This window comes from Astyanax mexicanus, chromosome 24, assembly GCF_023375975.1.
Source record: "Astyanax mexicanus isolate ESR-SI-001 chromosome 24, AstMex3_surface, whole genome shotgun sequence".
NCBI lineage: Eukaryota > Metazoa > Chordata > Actinopteri > Characiformes > Acestrorhamphidae > Astyanax > Astyanax mexicanus.
Window position 1 is genome coordinate 15,912,442 of NC_064431.1, and position 19,600 is coordinate 15,932,041.

Consider the following 19,600-nt stretch of genomic DNA (forward strand, 5'->3'; position numbering starts at 1 on the left):
CTCATCAATTAATATATCCCCCTTCACTGTTAATGCTTTTACACTAGGATGGTGAAGACTTAGCACATGCCTCCTCCAATACATGTGAAGTCAGCCACCGTTTTTTTTTTCTCTAAAGTGCAGTCTCGGTTCCTATACATCAGCTCACAGACGCCTCGTGCTGATTGACTTCGGAGTGATGAAGGGAAAGAGCACTAATTGTGCTCTCTCAGGGTTCTGGCAGCTGATGGCAAGCTACGTGAATTACATTGTAAATTAATATCTAAAATAATTCAGACTAACAAGGAACGCATAAAAGAAACTAAAAAAGTGTTAAACAAACCAAAATAATCGCATGAACTTATCCTGCACAACAGAGGTAACTCTTGATCTTCATTCCTCTCCTGGGGTGGCCAGTTTTATCATAACTATAATTTTTATTTTTATTAACTATAGTCTTTGTAACTGCACTTGAGGACACTTTAAAAGTCCTTGAAATTTTTTGCATCGACTGACCTTCATTTCTTAAAATATTTTTTCTTTACCTAGTTGAGTAGTTCTTGCCATAATATGTATTAAAAAAAACTCAAATAGAGCTATTTACTGTTTACCGCACAGATGTTAATTGAAAGCAATTTCAGATGACTCTTCCCTTATAAAACTGACAAAAAAATGCCAAGATGTGCAAAGCTGTCATCTAAGCAAGAGGTGCCTACTTTGAAAAAACTAATATATAAAAAGAATCTGGTTTGTTGAACATTTTTTGTTTACTAAATAATTCCATATGTTTTCCTCATAGTTTGGACGACTTTAGTATTAAAAAAAAATGTAGAATTATTTTTTTTAACTATATGTAAGATTGAAATTAGCGCTATACAGAGAAACCTGATTCTGTTGGATTTGACCTTCTCTTGTTCCTACATGTCTTATTAAAACAACTGTGTTTGGGGTTTGTGTTTGGTGGTTCTTCACCATAGTTCTAGGCCATGTTAAACTGTAAAACTAGATCTTGCAATAGAAAACAAGATTACAGGAACAATATTTGGTCTTTTACTGAGTTTATAATCATAATTTCACTGGTGACTGTAGAGGTGGAATAAACATGAACCCTCACAGCTGTTCAGGCCAGGCTTGAACTTGTGGTCCATAATTTATACAAGTACTGTATCTGTTAATAAATGGAACAAAATTGTATTTAAATGGCAGTTATAAATTATGCATTACAAATTCAGAAATTTAATTGTATGTAGAGTAAGTATGACATATTGACTTAGGCTTAAAATGTATCTTGCTAAATTGTCTTAAGGCAATGTTTCTTGTCTCTCTCCAAAAGAGTAGTTACAGTCACAACAGACATTAGACCCTCCAGACAAAAGACAAACAGCTTCTACACCAGCGTTCCCAGTTCCCAAAGAACTAAGCACTACAGCACAACATAAACAGACGTCTATCTAAACAGCACTGTCTCCGCCTACAAACCTAGGTAGCTATTCTGAGCTACGTCCTCAAACGCATGCCGGGTGGATGGTTCCAGAGTTTTGTACACCAGTGCGTCCTCAACAGGGCTCGCCATGAACAACAGCCCTGATGCCCGCGGGGTGGTGGGCGCAGGGTGCAGGGGTGCAGGGTGGAGTGGGTGGTAGGGGGTGGCAGGGTGATAGAGAGAAAAAAGAACAAAAAGGTGCAGGGGTGAGAAAGACTGTGCTCTGAAAGTGGTTTGTGGTGACCAGCAACAAGCAGGAGTCCACAGCAACCACCCTGCTGCTGCTGCTGGCCAATGGGACGCCAGGACTCCACTGAAGACTGCCCGCTGTACCAACCCACAGCATATTACCCTAAGTGGAGGGGTTGGTTTTCATATTTGGTTGGACACTAGTCCTTATACTATGACCAAAAGTATCTGGACAGACCTTCATCAAAGCTGATTACCTACAATCAACATGCCAGGTCCCATGGTTATCTAGAGGGTTATATAGCCAAATGGAGCTGAATGCAATCAAATCCTTTTAATAGCAATGACTTTTGGGCTGACTGCAATTAAATCCTTCTCATTGAAATGATCTTACAATCTTACTCTTGGGAATGAATGCATATTGGGGATGATTGCAATCAAAAACTGCTCACAGCAATTCTCCGACCTTACTGATACTCTCACTCTCAGGGATGAATGCAATGAAATCTTCACAGCAATGTTCTGACTTCACTAATGATCACTAATGATCTATTTACTGATGATTCAACTCTTAGGGGCTGAATGCTATCAAATTATCCTCATATCAATGTTCTGAGGATCTCACTCTAGAGGCTGGATGCAATCAAATTCGCTTCATGCCCTTACTTATCATCTTATACTTGGGGTTGAATGCAATCAAATCCCCCTAACAGGAAAGTTTTGACCTCACTGATAAAATGTTCTGACCTCATTGATGATCTCACTCTTTGACCCCAATGCAATCAAATTCTCCTCACAGCAATTTTCTGACCTCACTGATGATCTCACTCTTGGACCCCAATGCAATCAATTCCTCCTCACAGCAATGTTCTGACCTCACTGATGATCTCACTCTCAGGCTGAATGCAATCAAATCCAGATATTCTCACACTCTAGGCTGAATTCAATGAAATCATGTTCATGGGTACAGTATGTTCTTATCTAACTGATGGTCTCACTGTTGGTTGTCAATGCAATCAAATTCTTCTCACAGCAATGTTCTAAAATCTAGGGTAAAGTCTTTCCAAAACACTAGTAGCCAGCTCATACTAATGTCATTGAGTTTGAGAGGAGCCCTAACAGGCATCCCGATACTTTTGGAGAGATAGTGTCCAGTGATTTAAACTTCCACACCATGATAATAAGTGCTGCTTTGGGCAGATGGTTCAGTGGACAGTGGTTCCTGTGGTCCTCTACCTGTGCCCTGTACAGGTGCGTGGGCTCAGGTGGGTCGTACCCAGGTAGCTGTGGTATGGAAGAGGAATCAGCATGGCATTTTGCTGTTTCTCGCCCGCCACCTCGTAGGGGCCGTCGTCGTAAAACCCCATGTGTATCAGGGTTTGGTTGAGCTGCTGGACTCGCATCTCGCCTGGAAGGAAGAAACACATACCACCACAAAGAGTACATACACACATACTGCAAGCATGCTTCCTCTAGGGGGTGCTATTTCTGTAAGGCACTCTTTATCTTACCTAATTGTACATTGGTAATTGGTAAAATTGGAATATCATTGAAAAGACAACAGTATGCAAGTAGATCATGAAGGGTTATCGTAGGGGCTGTGAGGTGTTATCTTGTAAGTGGGGTTCAACACTGGCCAACATTCTTATGGCAAGGCCATGGAAGTATTTGTATTGGAGTAAGGCCACAATGTTTTTACCGAGAATATGCCATTGAAGGCCTTTCACTGCGCTGTAGGCATTGGGATAAAACAATCGACTTTGGTAGACTTTTTGGCTTCTGTGAGACATGACAAAAGTCATGGGACACAATACAAGTTCCTACACAGATCAATTATAACATTAAAGGTGTAAAGGTCAATTTATATTTCTGTGTTTTACCTACGCTGTAGTCTACGCATACCCTGCACATAGGCGCATACCTTACTCCATAGTCTTATGTGCAGAAGTAAACGCAGAAGTATAAACTAGTCTTAAGGAGGGATCTGTATAAGCATCACTGAACCTAATGACCCTGCCAATGGTTTTCTGGTTGTTCTTGCTTAAAGCACTCCACACACTTACTAGGACTCTCCCATCACTGCAGTGCTTCCTACAATGAGATGGTCAGGTCAGGTGCACAACTCCTCTGATACATGTGAAGTCAGACCCTGCCTCTTTCCCAAAAATGTAGCATCACTAGGAGGAAAGTGGAGGTTTCCCAGCTTTAGTACATCAGCTAACAGACACCTGTGCCGGCCAGCAACACAATGGATGATGCCCTGATGACGGAAGAGAGTGCTATGTCTTGGACTCATTGGCATCGGTGATCGGTGTAGGTCAGTACAGTGTCCCTTCAATTTATTCACCTAAAGGTAAGTACCTAGACAGCTAGGCAGGTGGAGATAATGCACAGTCATCTACACTAAAGCAACAATATAGTTTAAATCTGATTCCAAAAACCAAACCAGTCAGAATCTTTACCTTTCCAATTGTAAGTTCCAGGCGCTCCAAACAGGACATAGTTATTGTCCGGTGTAAAGCTAGCCGCCAGTCCCTGCTGGCAGAACCCGAACTGCTCATGGCCCTGCGGCCGACCCTCGCAAAACTTCCACTCTCCTCCGTCCAGATCGTCTCTCTCCGTCAGGTCCTCACTCAGCATGTAGCAGCGTCCAATTGGGTCTCTGGTCTCAGACAGTTCATTGACCCGCTGCCTCAGCTCGTACAGGTGGGCACATGCCTGCAAAACCATTCAACGCTGATCAGTTATTACTACTCTGTAGCTGTACAGATATCGTGCTGTGTCTGGAAAAGATGGTTAAGTCCCTCATTTGTAGTGTACTATGTAGGGAGTGACTCTTTAGTTCACTAATACCCTTTGTTCGGCGTCAAAGTGCTGGTGCCGGATCCAGTGCCGGTTTCTGCACACCTGCAAACCTGTAAGAACCAGCCCATGTTTCCACTGCTTTAAGAATTCACTCACTATGTAAGTGAATGTGGGCATGTTGTAAACAACTTTGCTACAATGATGCTTGAATATTCACAGGTTCACTGGTTCCAGACCTGTAAGATTGTGTGGCCAGTACGGCACCAACATTGCTAGCTGAGAACCTGTGATTCTGTGGTGGAAAAAAATAGTTCGGGAGAATTACAGAATCGTTCGGGAACTTGACACCAGCACCGGCACCATGCCGTTGGAAAAGGGCCCTCAGTATCGGTAGAAACATGAATTTACCAGTTGCATGAACAAACCTGGCTGTGTTTAAAGCTTCACCCATACAAAAAGTGAGTTCTGAAATAAAGTTAATTAATGCACTGTGCTGTTTACAGACTTTTAACAAACTTATATGTGAAATTCAGGGTTTCGTCCAGTGGCTCATAAATTTCATTGGCTTATACGGAAAAAAATGCTGTGAGCTTCAGTTCATTCCAGTGTCAATTTCAGTCACAGTCTCAGGGTATTAGAAGAGCATACTTCTGTGCGTAAGTGCATTCACTGAGAGGCAGCTGGAGATCAGATTAATGGAGATCATATCAATGGAGATCAAACTACATTGGAAAGCATTTACAGCTTGTACTTACCACCACTTTTCCTCCAATCCCCTGACTCTTCACCGTCACACCCAGCCACTGGTTATCCTTACTCTCCCGATCCAGGCTCACTGCAGAAACCAGTAAAAACCATCAGCACCTCTATTCACTCAAACACTTATTCAGCAGTCAGGATTTCAGTGTATTCTAATGTGAAAAAATCCTATAGAATGATATTCTTGTGGGAATTACCATACTGTCACATTTTCATCAGGTTTTTTTTGGAAAGGATTGGTCTGAACCAAGGCTTTAATCTTGCTTATTCTGGCCCAGTAAACATTTAACATATATATTTTGATAACTTGGCTCTTTCTCTTGGTTTTGGCTCCTTGTCCACAAAAAACACAGCATTCATGTGATTGAAATGAGCGTTTTTGAGAATACTCCTCTGGGCTGAAGATTTTAGATCTTATATTTATGACTATTTTGGCCATTTACTGCTTTCCTGATTGTTCTCAGAATATCTAGACTAGATATATAATCAACAAGAATCAGTAAATGTTTACGAAATCGCAGTTTAGATAGTTTATACAGACTAAATCCTAAACAATCTTCATGTTAACATAGCTAACTGACAAACTGAGTCAACACTTACCATCTCCATCAATGTCCACTCGCTCACAGTCATACTCCTCTGCTGTGATTGGACACCGGTATAAAGCACCAGGGTGACTGTTCCTCAGTGCCCCAAGACCTCTGGCCCGAGGAGCCCCAACCAGGAGCCTAAACGACACAAAAGAAAGACAACAGTTATGCCTTAATTCTTGGGAATTAGTGTAAACATGGAGTGCTAACAGTGAATGAAAGCTAGTGTGAATCAGTTAACAGCAAATAGGAAGTATACACTTTGTGGATGGTTCTTTCAAGAATTGTCCATTAAAGGTCATGAGGCTCCTTAAAAAAATAAAAGTACCATCAAAAGATGTGTGAAATGGCTACAGAATTCCAATTTCTAAACACTGGAAAGAGTTTTCTGCCTCACCCACTCCTACCCAGACATGAATGGTTTGCCAGATTTAAACATAGTATCAAGCAATAACAAGTGTTACTTGTAGATGATCAGTGAATTTATACACTTGAGTTCAATTTCTCTAGCAACACCCAGGCCTGATTACTGCCATAGCTGTTCTTAAACAACAAATCAATTAAATAGGACCTGCTTGACAAAGCAAAGCAGACCAAACGATACTTAAAAGACATCATGTCAAGTGGTCCAGCGGTCTAAAGCGCTGCCACTATGAGCGGGAGGGCACAGGTTCAAACCCCCGCTCATGCAGCTTTGCCATCAAGCAAAATTGGGAGCAAAATTTGAGCGCTCTCCCCACATCACTCCAAGGGTGATGTCCACAGCACATGGCATCTGTTAGCTGATGTATTGGAACCAAGTTGCTGCGTTTTCCTCCGAGCGCGCTGGCTGCTCGGCAATGCTGCATCAGCAGCAGCTCAAAAAAAAAGCGGTGGCTGACTTCACATGTATTGGGGAAGCATGTGTTAGTCTTACCCCTCCTGGTGTGTTGGGGCATTACTAGTGATAGGGGGAGTCCTAATGAGTGGGTTGGGTAATTGGCTATGTAAATTGGGGAGAAAATGGGAAAATTTAAAAAAAAAAAAAGAAATCATGTCAATATCCAAAGAAATTCAGGAAAAGGGACTACAAAAAAACACAGTGAGAGCTATTATTCACAAATGGCGAAAACGTGGAACAGTAATGACCATTCCCAGGAGTGGTCAACGGACCCCAAGAGTGCAGCGATGACTCATCTAAAAGGTCTAAAAGGTGTTACTCTGTAGCTGATCAGTAAATATATATCGATTTCAGTGTTCTACTACAGTAGTCATGGTGATAAATTATCCAGTTATGATAAGCAACTTTACTGAAGCTCAGTAATTATTTGTTTGCCTATTTAGCAGAAAAATAGCCAGCTCTGCTGTTTCCAATGCTGCAGCACACTGTTTACCAATGAATGTTTGCACCTCTTCAAAATACCATGACATAATTTTAAAAGCTGTCATCGGGAGTTGGATAAAAACAAATAGGATCACCACTGTAGCGTAGAGCTCCTAGAGCTCCTACATATATCTAGTTTGTGCTGGATGTTCGCATAGAGCAACAATTCAAACAGAACATTAAGGCTTGTCTGTTTTTATGATTCTTCATGATCGTCAAGACGTTTGGAAAAGTATTATATTACGTATGTAACCTTAATGTTTAGTTATATAAGGAAACGTAATTAACCCATTAGAGGGTTCTGTATATTTTCCCTCCCATTCTTCCCAGTGCATGGAGCAGAGCGTGGGGGGAAAAGGGGTATTTTTACATTATGGCATGGCTGCTGGTATTTTTGGGAGGTGACACTACTCCCAGCCTTATTTGGGCCGGCTGGTCCAGGAGGTCTATTTTAAAAACCCACTGTTGGGCAACATTCTGGCTATGACACTTTCTGTGATGACTTGGGAATGGAAGCGAATAAAACAGTGTTAAAGTCGCAGTGTGATGAGGTGTGAAGACGAGTGTGTGTTTATGACGAAGTTGCTTGACAGTTGGACAGACGTCCAGCAGCAGCAACAGCAGTGGGAACGGAAGCACCTGTCACTGTTCGCCTTTCCTGTGATTCAGAGGTTCTGGGTATCAGGTTACAAATGAAGTGTTCAGAGAATTCTGGTTCAGAGTTTGACTCCTGAATCCTGAATCCTGAGTCCTGAGCCTGAGTTTAAGTCCTGTCGTCATACTGCTGCCGACCATCCGGGTGGTGCAGTTGTGAGAAGTGCAGTTCAGTGCTGTGCAGACGGAGTTGGAGTTCCTCAGCAACCCGCCTGCCAGTCTAACCCCTGTCTATTCTTACTGTGTGATAAATAACTGTGTGAAGTGTGACGGGGTGGTGGGAGGCGGGGTGGTAGTGGTGGGGGTTATCTATCATCACTTGAACCTGCATTCCTAGCCAGCCTGGAACTCCTGCCCTGGTTGTAAACCTTAAGGCTGGGTGATCTTTCAAAGTCTGTATTAATAATAATTATTATAGTGGCAGTAATAATAACAGTAACAACGTCTCAAACCTACAGTGAGCTTCAGCTCAGAAACTCAGAACCAAAGTGCCAAAGGGACAGACAGGGGTCAGACTGGGTCAAAGCATCTCCAGAACTTTGAACAGGTCTCCAAAGGTTTTCCAATGGAAAAGACAATAAGTGATGCCATATTTACACTGTACTCTTGAAATCAGGAATATTTTGGTGGGTTTTGGGACTGCACGCCAAGCAGATGATCACACAGCAACACAGGGTCATAGCTTACACCAATCTGTCTGCCCTCCAAAATCATGTTTTTACACAAAAAACATGTGCAAGAACTGATGCAATGCAATTGACATGATAGTTTTATTTGATACAATACCTATGAAAAAAGAAAGGAATATCGAGAATATTTAGGTGGGTGTGGTTTGAACTCTACACGACTGACCAGCAGTATAGGGGCACAAATAAAAGGGTCTTTCACCAGAAGGAACTGCAATTAATTTTCCTTTCAAAATAAACATCTGTAAGAAACAAGTGAGATTAAGAAAAAGAAAATATAAATATAAACAAGAGAATGAATAAACTCTGCCATTGGCTTTCTCCTCATCCTGTGTGGTCTCATTGGATGGAACTAATCACAGCAGTGCATAGGTACCAGTCCTGGAATCTGCAAATGGTCTAGATATTAAACCTGCCATATATTTGTCAGGGGCTTGGGAAGAATCAGCGATCAGGTGGTGATCAGTCGGGTTGAGCAAACAATATAGAGCAAACAGTAATATGCCTCAGATTTGACAGTTTTGTCTTAAATATCCAAAAACAATCAGTGACTGGTAAATCAGGCCTAAAACTGGGTCATGTGAAGTCGACCTAAACTGGCAAGACTGGCTTGTCTTAATACCACAGGACATCTTCAGTGCTGCTGTGAAGTTCAGGCCTTGACACATCAGAGCAGTTTGGGTGGCACCAGGTCTAGGTTTGTTGAATCAAAGCATTTTCCTCCAAAAATAATGTGCTTAATATCCAACTTTGCACCTTAACATTTTTTTAGGTACCCTAAATTCTATTACCTTAAAAATGGTTGCAGATTCTGCTGTTCTGATATTAAAATGCTCTCTTAAAATTCTTTTTGCTGCTTATCATCCAATTAAACAGGATTTTTTACACTCCCTCTAATGACATGTACGGTTGGGTCGGTGTTCTTTGAGTACTGACTATGTCCTTGATATGCTTATTGACGGTCAATAAGAAATTTTATTATGAAACTATTGATAATATTGATATTTTGTCTGGTGCTACAGTATAATATAGTATGAAATACTATTGCAAAAAAAAGACAAAATAGTAAATGTTTGAAAGCAGTCTGTTTTGTATTGCTTTTGTTTATTTGTAGTTTATATGCATGCACTTAATATGCTGCACTTTAGTTTTATGGTAGATTTTTGTTGATACATTACTTTTTTGTTACATTTTTAATTTTGCTACACTATTATTATGTTATAGGAAATCAGTGTATTGGGAAGTTACTGTTTACCTTAACACATACTTTCAACTTAATGTAATACAACTTTATTATTTACAGTATATTTAAACTAAACAAACTTTAATTTTAATTGAAAATAATTTGAAAATCCAATGTTTTGTCATAGCTCCAGGAATATCTTTAATCGCAAAAATACCTTGAAATATTGTGACATTATTTTAGGGCCATATCGACCACCACTAGCGTGTGCACCTACATTTCAGAGCAAGTGTTCAGTTGAAAGTAAGATGTACAGTTTTGTACAGTTTTGGCCTTATTGTTAAACACATTTCACTGCACCATTGATGACAATGTGCCCCAGAAACAGGCTTTTATCTGTGGTCTTTCTGCACTGGTGCGGTCACACTGACTGCACTCAGGTCCGGCATCTCTCTGCAGGGTTCAGCTCCCCCCTGACCCCTCCAGCAGCTGCTGTTTGGGTCATATTGTTTCAGCCCTGACTCAGTGCTCACACCAACAGCCAGGTTCTGCTCGTCTGCTGAGGAACCCTGATTTAACTCTAGACTGACAGCACACCCTGTGAATGTGTGTGTGAACACATGTGTACGGGCAGGCAGGTGTTGGGGTGTGTGAGGTCTGGGGTGGGTTTGAGGGCAGACGAAACGCTCAGGGTCAGATTCATAAAGCGCACCGACAGATTTACTGTGACGTTTAGAGGAAATATCGCTGCTGTGACACGTTCTCCCGTTCATAAACGAGGATTAGAGGGAGGCGAGCGGTTCACGACACCACAGCATCCTGCAAAAAGACCCCAAAATACTCAAAATGTACAGTAAATCTCCAACTTTTCACCAAAAGTGATTTAAGATCTTTCCAAATAGAACCAGTGTTGCAGTGATGCTTCAAATTTGTACATAATGTTTACGAAATAATTGCAATTGTCAAGTTCTGTGGAGTTCTTGAGGCCTTTTATTTGAAACAACAAATACCAGCACAGACCTGCTTCATGAGAAACAACTGCCAAATCTAAGACACCTCAGCTAACGTCTGACTGATGTGTCTGGAAGCCCAGCTATTAGCATTTAGGCTAATCCACTCCAACACTGGTGAGTCTGGTTTCTAAACCTCAGCATCACAGCTAATGCTGGGTTCACACTACATGATTTTAGCCCAGGTTTTCAGTCACATACAGTTTTTTGTTGATTGAGTCAGTCTTGTAGTGTAAACTACCAAAAGACGCTTGCCGAGCCATCGTCGACCAATTGCTGACTGGTTGCAGGAGCCCAGCAAATATTTGGCATGCAAAATATCTGACCCAGTCTGCAACTGGGAGCTGCAGCTACATACTGCCAATAAGTTCAAAGAAAGAGAGAACCACTGGTCTACATATTTTATTTAAAAATAATGACAAACTACTAAATAATATTCTGAGTATTGCTTTAAGTTTAAAACGTAGAATAATATTTTAAAAAAGCAAGGAATGCGTGCCGGTATTCTTCCATTTTTCTACAGCAAATGTAGTTTAGTCAGTCAACAAGCTAGCATTACTGCTATGAGCTGATTGGTTGGTGAGCTAGAGCTAGAGCACTGAATTTAAAAGGCTTAGAAAAAGAGTTTAAAAACCTACCTTAAAAATATGTCTGTGGTGCTTAAATATTTGATATAGTTCTGTGTTGAGTACATATTTCAATATAAAACAGATCAGACATTTATAAACTCAGATTTTACTCAGTTGCTTTATATGAACCAGTTCATTTTGGACTTTGTGTGAACAGCACAACAACTGTTGTAACTCTGCCCATCCTGGCTGCTATCCCTTGTAGCACTGTGGCTCCAACCCTGCTGAGCCCAGCTGTTAGCATTGTGGCTAAATTATGCAGTTTGTGAAGAGGTAGTAAACACTGACAACATACATCTTAGACATGACAAAACACCTTAATCAGATAATCAAGCAATTCAAATTAATCAGGTGATGGCAATTAGAGGTGGAGCTACAATTTAAAAATGTAATGCTACCGTTTTAAGTACAAGTACATATCCAGGAGTGGCTCATATATAGAGTTACATCAGTGCAATAGGCTTAAAGGGTGTCCCACATTTAGCACACAGGCAGATGAGCAGTTATCTGCAGTGAGATGACTAAAACAGCTGATGATACTCTAAGAAACAAGATAATAATGTCAGAAGAACATCTTCCTCTGTCTTATTTCCTGATGGCAATGCCTGCAAGGTCAACCCCCACAGCAGCACCTCAGCAGTCCCCTGCAGCCCCCTGCCCCACCACACACACTGCTTTTGTCACTCGACCCTCCCCCTCTCCCTCGCCTTTACCTCCATCTCCTCTCTTTAGCCCGGTCTACTCATTCCATCCAATAATGTCCGGTTTAATGTCCGGCTCAGTAATGACCTCTATCATCTCAATCTGTGCTGATACCATTCCACACCACTGTGCTTCTGATTCTGCAGGGGGATTACAAGGGACTGTGTTTGTTTAGATCACCTCTGTGTCACTCAGCATACCTCCAAGAGGAGCATCAATCTGTCAGGCAGAAGATCTGAGCTGATCCCAGAGATAGTGTGGAGTAATTACATCCTTCCAAGACCTTTATTCATTTTAATCTGATCTGCCACTTTAATAACATGATTTCTTAGTGCTGATTCCTTTGCAGCAAATATTTGTCACCTGAATATTTTTTTCTATTTTTGCTTTTTTTAAACAATCAATTTCACAAAAAGTAATTATGGGGAACTATAGGGAACCACAGGTGAACTAAACCATGGGGAATCATAGAAGATCTATAGAGGAACCAGGAAAACTTGATTAGACCCATAGGTGCAACCATAACGTTACCACATTGGCAAAATCAGGAATCTAAGGAAGAAGAATATATAGAGGAACCACAGAAAAAAAACTTACAAGCAGAACTATAATAAAAAAGGAGAACCAGGAAAATCCCAAGAAAAGCATGAGGGTAAAAATGTAAAGAAAGCCAATGAATAAACTATAAAAGAAATAAAAGAAAGGGTACAATAGGGGAACCTCATAAAAATAGAGAAACTCTTAGGGAAACCATGAGTGAACTCTAAAGTCACCACAACCAAACCAGAAGAAGAACTACTGAAGAAACAGATGGAACTTAAGGAAACTCCTTAAAAGAGAAACAACAAGAAAACCATGGGTAACCAAAAGGGAACCTCAGGGAAATCATTTGGGTAAACACATAGGAGGCATAGGGGATATACAGGATAACAATGTAAGAACCATAGAAGAACATTTGGGGTTTCATTAGGGGAACCTCAGAACTAAGGAGAACCACAGGATAATTACAGCATAACCATGCAATACCCAATTGTGAACCATTGAAGAACAATAAAAAACAGAGGAATAAACATTGAAGAACCATAGAAAATTCTTAAGTATTTGCAGGAGAACCACGGGAACCCCCCTCAATGGAACCACTGGGAAACTGGAAGAACCATGAGAGAATCACAAGAGAACTTACACAAAAACATGTAGGGACTATTAAAAAGCATAGTGGAACTTGGGAACAAATAACTAAGGAGGAACCACAGGAGAACCGTACATTTGGGGAAACTCATAACTTTAGAAAAATTACAGGAGAACCTAAGAGGAATCACAGGTAAACTATGGCAAATCCATAAGATAGCTATTGAGAGAACAATGGGGCAGCCACAGAGGGAACATCAGGAATTCACAGGGGAACTTCAGTGTAACCACAAGAAAAGCTCAAGGAATGCATGAGGATCACCACATGGATATCATAGCAGGTGTACAGACAAAATATGGAGAAACCACAGGGAAACCTCAGGGGAACCTCATGTGAACTATAGACAACCACACTAGAAGCTTAAGGGATCCATATAAGGGCTACAGATGAACCACCGGACACCCTTGATGGTGAACAATTGGGAAACTGCAGAAGAACTATAGAGGAACAGCATAAAGATATTTGGTAAACTATAGGAGAACCACAGAGAACCATAGGGAAACCACAGAGAAATCATAAGACCATATAAGCATACTTTTATCAAAATTCTAGGCTGTGGATTGGCTGAAATTACACTCTGTATGAACATCCTCGATGTGAGCCTTTCTATCAGTCTGCATCCAGTAAATATACTCACCCACTTCCAACATCAGCAGAGAGAGAGAGAGAGAGAGAGACAGAGAGAGTAGGTGTGTGAATAAAGAGTAAAGAATGAGAGGCTGAAGGACAGAGGCAGCTGCTGCTACACATTTTAGAGAACATCGTCATCCACTAAACTCTCACACTGCCCACACTCAGCTTAAGGCACTAGTTTACCCAAATATCCCTCAGTTACCCCAGTTTACCCCCTCTAAACACAGTTTGGTCCTTTAATTTTAGACTTTTGCTAATGCTAATTGTGGAGGTTATTTTTTATAGCTTCTTAGCTATCCTATCCTAGGCATGCCAGTGCTAATTTGTCTGATTTGAACATCCATTGCTTGCTACCTACCTTAGCTTTGTATCCCAAGTGATAATTTGGGTTGTTTGACCCTTCATGGCTTGTTTGTCTATGTATCAAACCCCATTTACACTTCTCCAAATTTAACATCTAACCAGTTCCTAGCTGTTATCTTTTTAGATGAGCTGGAGGTGGGCATTCTGGCTGGTGCTGAAGATGAGCACATTGTCCAGCTATGCAGCACAGCAGCCGTAACATCCTTTTAGAACATGCTGTGAAACAGTGGAGGGTTACTGGGGCATTACATAGACCAAACGGCATGAAAAAAAACTCAAACAGACCCTTGGTTATAAATTCAGTGGATCTCTTGGACAGTACCGAATATAACCACAACAATACCAAAAGCTTAATGACAACATCTAAAATCACATCTATAATAATAGTTAAACAGCTGTAATCCAAGTTCTAACAGTTATAACAACAGGTAAACAGGGATCACCCTTGTAATAACAGCTGTAACAACGGCTAAACAGCTTTGATCCTAGGTACAACAACAGATATAACCACAGCTATCACAACTATAACAGCTATAATTACAACTACACAGTAATAGCAACAACATTCAATTCCTGGGTTTTATCCAATAGCACTGCCTGCCAGCACCTGATGCAGTGGTCAGGATGGCGATGTACTGGCCTCTCCAGGAGTTCATCAGTACTTAGTGGTGCCAAACTTGATGGCTGCATTGATCTTTCTGAGATCAATACAAACTCTCCATCGACACACTGTCCTAATGACACTCTCAGCCTTCAAGTGCTCCCTCTGAGGTCCCTAAAGGACCATGGTGTCATCCTTGAGCTGGATATCTGTCCAAGGCTTTAGGTGCTTAAATGTTACTGCTTAAACTATGTGAAACTGAATAAATATGTATAACCTCCACATGGATTTACAATGATAACTAGAGAGCACACATAAAGATGTCGGTTGCTTAGGTGTTGCTATGTAAGAGGTGTTGAAAAATTGGTTAATTTAAGTATTTACAAATAATACATTTATTGACGAAAGAAATAGCAGAGACAGGACAGGAATGAAACATGGTGGATAGTCAGGCCAGACTGTCATGAAGTAACTCAGAAAAGCAGCAGGTCACACTCATGTGTGCTATTCCAACAGGACAATGCTTGTCCGCATACTGATACATTTTTCTACCAGAGGGCACCTGTGAGAGTACAGCTATTAAAAAATATCTTAAAACTAGAATACCTGTGCAATTTTCTTGATTCAAAGATTCAAAGAAGAATATTATGTAATTTATTAACATTTTACATTTTTATTGCACTAGCAAATCAAATATCACTCAGAATAAGACACATCATTTGCCAATATCAAACTAATGAAGGTTAAATATGAGAATATGTGTGTGTTCGTGTGTGTATGGCTTTTATCAATCACTGATAATAAAAATATGAACACACTGATATACTGAACACTGCAGTTCAGCAGGAGTGAGGAGAATTTAAATGAGAGCTGCAGTGGTGCAGTGTGTATGTGTGTGTGTGTGTGAGACCCCCCCACCCACCATGCCACATCAATGAGAGCCCTCCTCTTGCTCCCACCGGGGCTGCATTTAAAGGAATACGCCACCAGTTTCCCTCCTGATCTCTGCTAGGTGTGTGTGTGTGTGTGTTTGCGTGCATGCATGTGTGCGTTCATGTGTAAGTATGTCTCTCTTTACAACATCTATAACAACAATTACAACAGCTATAACAACGGCAGAGCTTCTATAATTCCAGCTATTACAAACAGTTAATACCCATAACAACAAACATAACAGCTAAAACAACATCAGAACATCTATAATTCCAGCTATAAGAATTACACATCTATAACCACAAATATAACAGCTATAACAATGGCATAACATCTATAACTCCAGTTATAACAACAGTTCACACCTATAATAATAAATATAAAAGCTATAACAACAGCAGAACATCTATAATTCCAGTCATAAGAACATTTCACACCTATAACAACTACTATAACATCTACAATACTGGCTATAACAGGTATAATAACTATAATAGCTGAATAACAACAGTAACAACAGCTGTAGTAGCTACTACCACACCTCTAACAGCTATAACAATTAAAACAACTGAATAACACCAATAACAACAGCTAACAGATAAAGCAGATATCAACAACTAGAACAGGTATAACCACAACTATAATATGTATAACAACAACTATTACAGCTAAAACCACAACTATAATATGTATAACAACAACTATAGCAGGTAGAACCACAACTATAACAGCTATAACAACTAAACAGATAGGAACCAAGTTATTACAACAGCGAAATTACAACTACAACAGCAACAAGCACAGCTATAGTATCTACAATCCTAGTTGTAACAACAATTATAACAGCTCTAATAACAGCCATAACAGCAATAACAATAATAACATCTGAATAATACCAATAACAGCAGCTAAAACAGCTGAATACCACCAATAATAATGGCCATAACAGCTAGATCTAGAGCTATAACATCTATAAAAATACCATCTATAAATACAGATATATTTATTAATTTAACATCTACAACAACAGCTAAACAACAGATAAAGCAGATACCAACTATAACACATATAACAACAACTATTGCAGGTAAACCCAACAAATATTACAGCTAAAACCCCAGTTATAGTACAATAGCAACAATGACAACAGCTAAAACGACGACTACAAAAGCTATAATAGCTATAATCCTAGTTATAACAACTGTTACAACAACTCTAACAGCTCTAATAATAGCTCTAACACAGATAACAACAGCTACAAAAGGAATAACTCCAGCTATAATAGCTAAAATCCTAGTTATAACAACAACTATAACAGCTCTACTAACAGCTATAATACAAATAACAACAGATACAGCAGCTGAATAACACCAAAAACAGCTATAACTATAGCATATATAACATCTATAACAGTAACATCTATAAATACAGATACAATTATCAATATAACAGCTATAACAGCTTAACCAACAGCTAAACAACAGATAAATCAAATAACAGCAACTATTACAGTTATGACCACAACTATAACAGCTATATCTACAACTGTAACTTGTATAACAACAAGTATAACATATATAACCACATATATAACAGCCATAATAAATAAACAGATATAACCCTACAACTACAGCCATAACAGCTACAGTATATTCAAAGTTATAACAACAGTTAAAACAACTATAACATAATAGAATAATAGTGTGAATATATATTATATAGAGATGTTATATAATAATAACAACTCTGATGCTAACTGTAATGTATACAATGCTTTTTAAAAGTCAGTCCAGCATTAGAGACAGTACAGTTCTGGACGTTTTGCTCCCTGGATGTGCTGACCTGCAGTAAATCACTCCAGTATCTGGGCGAGTGAGTGATTGAGTGAATGAGCGAGGAAAAGAGAGAGAGGGTCAGTAATGAATTGGTCCTGGGGGGGGGGGGGGGGGGTGGAGGGGGTGGAGCGATGAAAGGAGGGGGGTAAGGGGTGGTTGAGGGGGGTGCAGGTCATTGTCAGCTTTTTAAGTTGGTTTTCAAAAGGAGATTTTATGTTGTGTCATTTTCATGCAAATGAGCGTTCAGTGTGTGGAATGTGTGTGTGTGTGTGTGTGTGTGTGTGTGTGTGTATGTGTGCGCATGAGGGAGCTGCACTAGGCCTCTATTTAAACAGGAGCAGACAACACACACACACACACACACACACACATTCCACAGATCTCCTGGATAAAACTACAGTACAGACAGTCCTTTACAAAGATCCTGTTAATTAAATTAGATAATAAAAATAGCAATAATAATATTAATAATAACAGCCGTTCTGCGTGACGGCCCCGTCTATAATCTGATTAAACCGATGAAAATACTTTGCATGATTTGATGCTGATGATGATTGGCATATCGAATTGCGCTTGGCGGTGCCGCTAAAGAGCAGCTGGAGTGGTGGGAACAGGGGTGGTGGATCCCAGTCCATAAAAGTTACACACACTCCAGTGTTTGCCCGGACACTCACACACATACTAGTAACAACTACATAGAATACCATATCAACCACATACCAGCACCACATTCAACTACTTGTTAAAGTCATAGCGACACCTTAGCAACCACGTAAAATATCACAGCAACCACCTACTTACACCCTTCCAGCAACCACATCCACAACTGGCTGCAATTGTTTATTATGTGGTTGCTAGGGTGTTAATATTAGGAGGTTACATGTGGTACTGGGGCATTGCTTGATGGCTGATATGTTGTTTTGTTTGTGTATGTTTTTTGTTATGTATTTGTGTTTTGTTAGATGGATTTCATATTGTATGTAGTGGCAATACTGTTGTTAGGTGGTTGATATGTATTTTATGTGACTGCTAGGATATTGCTTCAGTTCAGACATGGTTGCTGTTCTTATTTTATGTGGCTGCTTAGGTACTGTTTCATATTTTTATTTTTATTCATATTATGTAGGTGTTGGTGTTGGTGTTCTTTGCCAGGATGATACAAGGTGGTTGCTATTATATTGTACATGGATGCTAGAGTGTTAAAAATATACTGAAGTAACAGCCTAGCATCCACCTGTCAAATCCCTAGAAACAACATCTGATTGCATATTAAAAAATATACAGTATATTTTTACTATGCCGTCAGATGTTGTTGCACGGGTTTTAATAGGTGGCTGCTAGGATGTTGCTTTAGTTTGTTTGTACTATGCCATCAGATGTGGTAGCTAGGATGAAGCAACTGAAGCAACTGCTGGCTGCTATGGTAGGCAGCCGCCTATCAAACCCCTAAGAATCGCATATGACAGCATAGTAAAAATTTACAGAAGCAACACCATAGCATCCACCTATCAAAACTGTTGCAATCGCATCTGACAACATAGTAAAAATGTACTGAAGCAACACCCTAACATCCACCTATCAAAACCTTAGCAATATCTAACTGCATAGTAAAAATATACTGAAGCGACACCATAGCATCTACCTATTAAAACTGTTGCAATCACATCTGACAGCATAGTAAAAATTTACTGAAGCAACACCCTAGCAACCACCTATCAACACCCTAGCAGTCATATCTGACGGCATAATAAAAATCCACTAAATCAACACCCTAGCAGCCACCTATCAAAACCTTAGCAATATCTAACTGCATAGTAAAAAACAAAATATACTGAAGCGACACCATAGCAGCCACCTATCAAAACCCTAGCAACAACATCTGACGGCATAGTAAAAATATACTGTATATTTTTTAAATATGGAATCAGATGTTGTTTCTAGGGATTTGACAGGTGGATGCTAGGCTGTTACTTCAGTATATTTTTACTAAGTAATCAGATGTTGTTGCTATGTT

The 19,600-nt window shown here is 40.0% G+C and overlaps 1 protein-coding gene and 1 long non-coding RNA gene across 4 annotated transcripts in view; one reads left to right on the forward strand and one right to left on the reverse strand.

The window, feature by feature from the left end:
- Positions 1-19,600, forward strand: part of LOC125787471 (uncharacterized) — a 241,440-nt gene that overhangs the window by 104,948 nt on the left and 116,892 nt on the right. The gene's annotated exons all lie outside the window — the stretch shown is intronic.
- Positions 1-19,600, reverse strand: part of itga7 (integrin, alpha 7) — a 56,942-nt gene that overhangs the window by 27,850 nt on the left and 9,492 nt on the right. For 2 of the 3 annotated variants that reach the window (XM_007248364.4, XM_049471709.1), the window contains exons 2-5: positions 5,816-5,943; positions 5,212-5,291; positions 4,114-4,369; positions 2,928-3,059 (exon numbers count right to left, since the gene is read on the reverse strand). In XM_007248364.4, the coding sequence (XP_007248426.3) occupies positions 2,928-3,059; positions 4,114-4,369; positions 5,212-5,291; positions 5,816-5,943 (596 nt within the window). Of the gene's footprint in view, positions 1-1,458; positions 1,564-2,927; positions 3,060-4,113; positions 4,370-5,211; positions 5,292-5,815; positions 5,944-19,600 lie in introns of all 3 variants that reach the window. The other variant, XM_007248365.4, reaches the window with a different exon arrangement.